At 41.3% G+C, this 8,269-nt stretch overlaps 1 protein-coding gene across 1 annotated transcript in view; it reads right to left on the bottom strand.

The window, feature by feature from the left end:
- Window positions 1-462: 462 nt before the first annotated feature.
- The window catches only part of uqcc3 (ubiquinol-cytochrome c reductase complex assembly factor 3), a 10,694-nt gene continuing 2,887 nt past the window's right edge, over window positions 463-8,269 (bottom strand). The window contains exon 2 of the mRNA XM_083567830.1: window positions 463-670. Coding sequence (XP_083423956.1) covers window positions 542-670 — 129 coding nt within the window. The 3' untranslated portion in view covers window positions 463-541. The remainder of the gene's footprint in view (window positions 671-8,269) is intronic.

An 8,269-nucleotide genomic window follows, 5' to 3' on the forward strand; every position in this document is an offset into this window, starting at 1 on the left:
TCTGCTTCACTCACACACACTCTGCGTGCACCAAAACAGAGGATCACCTGCGGCGAAGACGAGCTGCAGTCCGGTACCCACGGGCACGCGCGTTCCCCGTGACACGGCCTTGCGCGCGCTCAGGTACACGAAGCCGGAGGAGAGAAGGAGCGCGCCGCCAGACAGCAGACGACAACTCAGACAGCTCCGAGACACTTCTGATGTGCGCGAGGACATCAGAAACAGCGGCAAGCGGAAGAAATCAAAATGACTGAGGAACAGCGAACACACGCTGAGCTTTCACACCGGAAACACGTCACTCACAACACGAGCGCGTCAACTGTGCGCACTGTTTGCGCAGAACGTTTAGAGAAAAGGGTTATAGTGTGGGCGAAATTATTGGTTGGTGGAATTAAGTGGGGGCGGAGTTTGGGCTAGGTGGGGTTTATTTAGGGGGCGGGATTATAGGCTGAGAGGAATGGATTGGGGGGGTGTTAATGTGGGCAGAGTTATGAGCTGGGTGGGGTTATAATGTGGGCAGGGTTATGCTGAGTGGGCGTGGTTATTTCCGGTTGCCAGAGGTACGAGCGATGTTGTCTTTGGTCTCTGCAGCGTCTTTGAGCACCTCCATAATCTGAACGTTCCTTCTCCGGCTCTCCTCCATGCGAGCTGAGCTGGACTCAGGCAGGTTCTGATAGGGAAAACAAACAGAATCACATTAATGAGGATAAGTTCCAATCACACTGTAACCAAGTGCACTGTATAGGGCTCAGTGCGATTTAATACAATCTGCACCATTACACTAGTTTTTTTGCACAGCTGTGTGTATATGCGTGTTTACTTCACAGTGATGAAGTTCTGTAGATCAGTGTGTAGGTTCTTCATCTCATGCCAGACTCTGCACCTGTATGCTGTAGTGAAGTAGAATAGTGTAGAGTAGAGTAGTATAGTGTTGTGTGGTATAGAGTAGTATAGTGTTGTGTAGAGTAGAGTAGTATAGTGTAGTATAGTGTTGTGTAGTGTTGTGTAGAGTAGTATAGTGTTGTGTAGAGTAGTATAGTGTGATGTGGTGTAGAGTAGTATAGTGTTGTGTAGTGTAGTAGTGTTGTGTAGAGTAGTATTGTGTTGTGTAGTGTAGAGTAGTATAGTGTAGTATAGTGTTGTGTAGTGTTGTGTAGAGTAGTATAGTGTTGTGTAGAGTAGTATAGTGTGGTGTAGAGTAGTATAGTGTTGTGTAGTGTAGTAGTGTTGTGTAGAGTTGTGTAGTGTAGAGTAGTATAGTGTTGTGTAGAGTAGTATAGTGTAGTGTGGAGTTGTGAAGAGTAGTAGAGTAGTATAGTGTGGTGTAGAGTTGTGTAGTTTAGAGTGTTGTAGTGTAGAGTTGTGTTGTGTAGTGTAGAGTAGTATAGTGTTGTGTAGTGTAGTAGTGTTGTGTAGAGTAGTATTGTGTTGTGTAGTGTAGAGTAGTATAGTGTAGTATAGTGTTGTGTAGTGTTGTGTAGAGTAGTATAGTGTTGTGTAGAGTAGTATAGTGTGGTGTGGTGTAGAGTAGTATAGTGTTGTGTAGTGTAGTAGTGTTGTGTAGAGTAGTATAGTGTAGTGTAGAGTAGTATAGTGTTGTATAGTGTAGAGTAGTATAGTGTTGTGTAGAGTAGTATAGTGTTGTGTAGAGTAGTATAGTGTTGTGTAGTGTAGAGTAGTATAGTGTTGTATAGTGTAGAGTAGTAGTGTGTTGTGTAGAGTAGTATAGTGTGGTGTGGTGTAGAGTAGTATAGTGTTGTGTAGAGTAGTATAGTGTTGTGTAGAGTAGTATAGTGTTGTGTAGAGTAGTATAGTGTGGTGTAGAGTTGTGTAGTGTAGAGTAGTATAGTGTTGTGTAGTGTAGAGTAGTATAGTGTTGTGTAGTGTTGTGTAAAGTAGTATAGTGTGGTGTGGTGTAGAGTAGTATAGTGAATAGTAGAGTAGTATAGTGTTGTATAGTGTAGAGTAGTATAGTGTTGTGTAGTGTAGAGTAGTATAGTGTTGTGTAGTGTAGAGTAGTATAGTGTTGTGTAGAGTAGAGTAGTATAGTGTTGTGTAGTGTAGAGTAGTATAGTGTGGTGTGGTGTAGAGTAGTATAGTGTGGTGTGGTGTAGAGTAGTATAGTGTGGTGTGGTGTAGAGTAGTATAGTGTGGTGTGGTGTAGAGTAGTATAGTGTGGTGTGGTGTAGAGTAGTATAGTGTGGTGTGGTGTAGAGTAGTATAGTGTGGTGTGGTGTAGAGTAGTATAGTGTTGTGTAGAGTAGAGTAGTATAGTGTTGTGTAGAGTAGAGTAGTATAGTGTTGTGTAGAGTAGAGTAGTATAGTGTTGTGTAGAGTAGAGTAGTATAGTGTTGTTTAGAGTAGAGTAGTATAGTGTTGTGTAGAGTAGAGTAGTATAGTGTTGTGTAGAGTAGAGTAGTATAGTGTTGTGTAGAGTAGAGTAGTATAGTGTTGTGTAGTGTAGTAGTGTTGTGTAGAGTGGTATAGTGTGGTGTGGTGTAGAGTAGTATAGTGTAGTGTAGAGTAGTATAGTGTTGTATAGTGTTGTGTAGAGTAGTGTGGTGTGGTGTAGAGTAGTATAGTGTGGTGTAGAGTTGTGTAGTGTAGTATAGTGTGGTGTAGAGTTGTGTAGTGTAGAGTTGTATAGTGTTGTGTAGAGTAGTATAGTGTTGTGTAGTGTAGAGTAGAGTAGTATAGTGTTGTGTAGAGTAGTATAGTGTTGTGTAGAGTAGTATAGTGTGGTGTGGTGTAGAGTAGTATAGTGTTGTGTAGAGTAGTATAGTGTGGTGTAGAGTTGTGTAGTGTAGAGTTGTATAGTGTTGTGTAGAGTTGTGTAGTGTAGAGTAGTATAGTGTTGTGTAGAGTAGTATAGTGTAGTGTGGAGTTGTGAAGAGTAGTATAGTGTAGTGTAGAGTAGTATAGTGTGGTGTAGAGTTGTGTAGTTTAGAGTGTTGTAGTGTAGAGTTGTGTTGTGTAGTGTAGAGTAGTATAGTGTTGTGTAGTGTAGTAGTGTTGTGTAGAGTTGTGTTGTGTAGTGTAGAGTAGTATAGTGTGGTGTAGTGTAGTGTAGTGTAGAGTAGTATAGTGCTGTGTACTGTAGTGTGGTGTGGTGTAGAGTAGTATAGTGTTGTGTAGAGTAGTATAGTGTTGTGTAGAGTAGAGTAGTATAGTGTTGTGTGGTATAGAGTAGTATAGTGTTGTGTAGAGTAGAGTAGTATAGTGTTGTGTAGTGTAGTAGTGTTGTGTAGAGTAGTATAGTGTGGTGTGGTGTAGAGTTGTGTTGTGTAGTGTAGAGTAGTATAATGTTGTGTAGTGTTGTGTAGAGTAGTATAGTGTTGTGTAGAGTAGTATAGTGTGGTGTGGTGTAGAGTAGTATAGTGTTGTGTAGAGTAGTATAGTGTTGTGTAGTGTAGAGTAGTATAGTGTTGTGTAGAGTAGTATAGTGTTGTATAGTGTAGAGTAGTATAGTGTTGTGTAGTGTAGAGTAGTATAGTGTAGAGTAGTATAGTGTGGTGTGGTGTAGAGTAGTATAGTGTTGTGTGGTGTAGAGAAGTATAGTGTTGTGTAGAGTAGTATAGTGTTGTGTAGTGTAGAGTAGTATAGTGTTGTGTAGTGTAGAGTAGTATAGTGTTGTGTAGTGTTGTGTAGAGTAGTATAGTGTGGTGTGGTGTAGAGTAGTATAGTGTGGTGTGGTGTAGAGTAGTATAGTGTAGTGTAGAGTAGTATAGTGTTGTATAGTGTAGAGTAGTATAGTGTTGTGTAGTGTAGAGTAGTATAGTGTTGTGTAGTGTAGAGTAGTATAGTGTTGTGTAGTGTAGAGTAGTATAGTGTTGTGTAGTGTAGAGTAGTATAGTGTTGTGTAGTGTAGAGTAGAGTAGTATAGTGTTGTGTAGTGTAGAGTAGAGTAGTATAGTGTTGTGTAGAGTAGTATAGTGTGGTGTGGTGTAGAGTAGTATAGTGTGGTGTGGTGTAGAGTAGTATAGTGTGGTGTGGTGTAGAGTAGTATAGTGTGGTGTGGTGTAGAGTAGTATAGTGTGGTGTGGTGTAGAGTAGTATAGTGTGGTGTGGTGTAGAGTAGTATAGTGTGGTGTGGTGTAGAGTAGTATAGTGTGGTGTGGTGTAGAGTAGTATAGTGTTGTGTAGAGTAGTATAGTGTGGTGTGGTGTAGAGTAGTATAGTGTGGTGTGGTGTAGAGTAGTATAGTGTGGTGTGGTGTAGAGTAGTATAGTGTGGTGTGGTGTAGAGTAGTATAGTGTGGTGTGGTGTAGAGTAGTATAGTGTGGTGTGGTGTAGAGTAGTATAGTGTGGTGTGGTGTAGAGTAGTATAGTGTTGTGTAGAGTAGTATAGTGTGGTGTGGTGTAGAGTAGTATAGTGTTGTGTAGAGTAGTATAGTGTGGTGTGGTGTAGAGTAGTATAGTGTTGTGTAGAGTAGTATAGTGTGGTGTGGTGTAGAGTAGTATAGTGTTGTGTGGTGTAGAGTAGTATAGTGTGGTGTGGTGTAGAGTAGTATAGTGTGGTGTGGTGTAGAGTAGTATAGTGTGGTGTGGTGTAGAGTAGTATAGTGTGGTGTGGTGTAGAGTAGTATAGTGTTGTGTAGAGTAGTATAGTGTGGTGTGGTGTAGAGTAGTATAGTGTGGTGTGGTGTAGAGTAGTATAGTGTGGTGTGGTGTAGAGTAGTATAGTGTGGTGTGGTGTAGAGTAGTATAGTGTGGTGTGGTGTAGAGTAGTATAGAGTGGTGTGGTGTAGAGTAGTATAGTGTGGTGTGGTGTAGAGTAGTATAGTGTGGTGTGGTGTAGAGTAGTATAGTGTTGTGTAGAGTAGTATAGTGTGGTGTGGTGTAGAGTAGTATAGTGTGGTGTAGAGTAGTATAGTGTGGTGTGGTGTAGAGTAGTATAGTGTTGTGTAGAGTAGTATAGTGTGGTGTGGTGTAGAGTAGTATAGTGTGGTGTGGTGTAGAGTAGTATAGTGTTGTGTAGAGTAGTATAGTGTGGTGTGGTGTAGAGTAGTATAGTGTGGTGTGGTGTGGTGTAGAGTAGTATAGTGTGGTGTGGTGTAGAGTAGTATAGTGTGGTGTGGTGTAGAGTTGTATAGTGTGGTGTGGTGTAGAGTAGTATAGTGTGGTGTGGTGTAGAGTAGTATAGTGTGGTGTGGTGTAGAGTAGTATAGTGTTGTGTAGAGTAGTATAGTGTGGTGTGGTGTAGAGTAGTATAGTGTGGTGTGGTGTAGAGTAGTATAGTGTGGTGTGGTGTAGAGTAGTATAGTGTGGTGTGGTGTAGAGTAGTATAGTGTGGTGTGGTGTAGAGTAGTATAGTGTTGTGTAGAGTAGTATAGTGTTGTGTAGAGTAGTATAGTGTGGTGTAGAGTAGTATAGTGTGGTGTAGAGTAGTATAGTGTGGTGTGGTGTAGAGTAGTATAGTGTTGTGTAGAGTAGTATAGTGTGGTGTGGTGTAGAGTAGTATAGTGTGGTGTAGAGTAGTATAGTGTGGTGTAGAGTAGTATAGTGTGGTGTAGAGTAGTATAGTGTGGTGTGGTGTAGAGTAGTATAGTGTTGTGTAGAGTAGTATAGTGTGGTGTAGAGTAGTATAGTGTGGTGTAGAGTAGTATAGTGTGGTGTGGTGTAGAGTAGTATAGTGTTGTGTAGAGTAGTATAGTGTGGTGTAGAGTAGTATAGTGTGGTGTAGAGTAGTATAGTGTGGTGTAGAGTAGTATAGTGTGGTGTGGTGTAGAGTAGTATAGTGTTGTGTAGAGTAGTATAGTGTGGTGTGGTGTAGAGTAGTATAGTGTGGTGTGGTGTAGAGTAGTATAGTGTGGTGTAGAGTAGTATAGTGTGGTGTAGAGTAGTATAGTGTGGTGTGGTGTAGAGTAGTATAGTGTGTGTGGTGTAGAGTAGTATAGTGTGGTGTGGTGTAGAGTAGTATAGTGTGGTGTGGTGTAGAGTAGTATAGTGTGGTGTGGTGTAGAGTAGTATAGTGTGGTGTGGTGTAGAGTAGTATAGTGTGGTGTAGAGTAGTATAGTGTGGTGTAGAGTAGTATAGTGTGGTGTGGTGTAGAGTAGTATAGTGTTGTGTAGAGTAGTATAGTGTGGTGTGGTGTAGAGTAGTATAGTGTTGTGTAGAGTAGTATAGTGTGGTGTGGTGTAGAGTAGTATAGTGTGGTGTGGTGTAGAGTAGTATAGTGTGGTGTGGTGTAGAGTAGTATAGTGTTGTGTAGAGTAGAGTAGTATAGTGTTGTGTGGTGTAGAGTAGTATAGTGTGGTGTAGAGTAGTATAGTGTGGTGGAGAGTAGTATAGTGTGGTGTGGTGTAGAGTAGTATAGTGTGGTGTGGTGTAGAGTAGTATAGTGTGGTGTGGTGTAGAGTAGTATAGTGTGGTGTGGTGTAGAGTAGTATAGTGTGGTGTGGTGTAGAGTAGTATAGTGTGGTGTGGTGTAGAGTAGTATAGTGTGTGTAGTGTAGAGTAGTATAGTGTTGTGTGGTGTAGAGTAGTATAGTGTGGTGTAGAGTAGTATAGTGTGGTGTAGAGTAGTATAGTGTGGTGTAGAGTAGTATAGTGTGGTGTGGTGTAGAGTAGTATAGTGTTGTGTAGAGTAGTATAGTGTGGTGTGGTGTAGAGTAGTATAGTGTGGTGTAGAGTAGTATAGTGTGGTGTGGTGTAGAGTAGTATAGTGTTGTGTAGAGTAGTATAGTGTGGTGTGGTGTAGAGTAGTATAGTGTTGTGTAGAGTAGTATAGTGTTGTGTGGTGTAGAGTAGTATAGTGTGGTGTGGTGTAGAGTAGTATAGTGTGGTGTAGAGTAGTATAGTGTGGTGTAGAGTAGTATAGTGTGGTGTGGTGTAGAGTAGTATAGTGTGGTGTGGTGTAGAGTAGTATAGTGTGGTGTGGTGTAGAGTAGTATAGTGTGGTGTGGTGTAGAGTAGTATAGTGTGGTGTGGTGTAGAGTAGTATAGTGTGGTGTGGTGTAGAGTAGTATAGTGTTGTGTGGTGTAGAGTAGTATAGTGTTGTGTAGAGTAGTATAGTGTGGTGTAGAGTAGTATAGTGTGGTGTAGAGTAGTATAGTGTGGTGTGGTGTAGAGTAGTATAGTGTGGTGTGGTGTAGAGTAGTATAGTGTGGTGTAGAGTAGTATAGTGTTGTGTAGAGTAGTATAGTGTGGTGTGGTGTAGAGTAGTATAGTGTTGTGTGGTGTAGAGTAGTATAGTGTGGTGTGGTGTAGAGTAGTATAGTGTGGTGTAGAGTTGTGTAGAGTAGTATAGTGTGGTGTGGTGTAGAGTAGTATAGTGTGTGTGTAGAGTAGTATAGTGTGGTGTAGAGTTGTATAGTGTAGAGTTGTATAGTGTGGTGTAGAGTTGTGTAGTGTAGAGTTGTGTAGTGTTGTGTAGAGTAGTATAGTGTGGTGTAGAGTTGTGTAGTGTAGAGTTGTATAGTGTGTGTGTAGAGTAGTATAGTGTGGTGTGGTGTAGAGTAGTATAGTGTTGTGTAGAGTAGTATAGTGTGGTGTGGTGTAGAGTAGTATAGTGTTGTGTGGTGTAGAGTAGTATAGTGTGGTGTGGTGTAGAGTAGTATAGTGTTGTGTAGAGTAGTATAGTGTGGTGTGGTGTAGAGTAGTATAGTGTGGTGTGGTGTAGAGTAGTATAGTGTGGTGTAGAGTAGTATAGTTGTGGTGTGGTGTAGGTAGTATAGTGTTGTGTAGAGTAGTATAGTGTGGTGTGGTGTAGAGTAGTATAGTGTGGTGTAGAGTAGTATAGTGTGTGTAGAGTAGTATAGTGTTGTGTAGAGTAGTATAGTGTGGTGTGGTGTAGAGTGTGTGGTAGAGTAGTATAGTGTGGTGTGGTGTAGAGTAGTATAGTGTTGTGTAGAGTAGTATAGTGTGGTGTAGAGTTGTGTTGTGTAGAGTAGTATAGTGTGGTGTAGAGTAGTATAGTGTGGGGTGTAGAGTAGTATAGTGTTGTGTAGAGTAGTATAGTGTGGTGTGGTGTAGAGTAGTATAGTGTTGTGTAGAGTAGTATAGTGTGGTGTGGTGTAGAGTAGTATAGTGTGGTGTGGTGTAGAGTAGTATAGTGTGGTGTGGTGTAGAGTAGTATAGTGTTGTGTAGAGTAGAGTAGTATAGTGTTGTGTGGTGTAGAGTAGTATAGTGTGGTGTAGAGTAGTATAGTGTGGTGGAGAGTAGTATAGTGTGGTGTGGTGTAGAGTAGTATAGTGTGGTGTGGTGTAGAGTAGTATAGTGTGGTGTGGTGTAGAGTAGTATAGTGTGGTGTGGTGTAGAGTAGTAT

The sequence above is a fragment of the Silurus aristotelis genome, assembly GCF_946808225.1.
Source record: "Silurus aristotelis genome assembly, chromosome: 18".
NCBI classification, from domain to species: Eukaryota; Metazoa; Chordata; class Actinopteri; order Siluriformes; family Siluridae; genus Silurus; species Silurus aristotelis.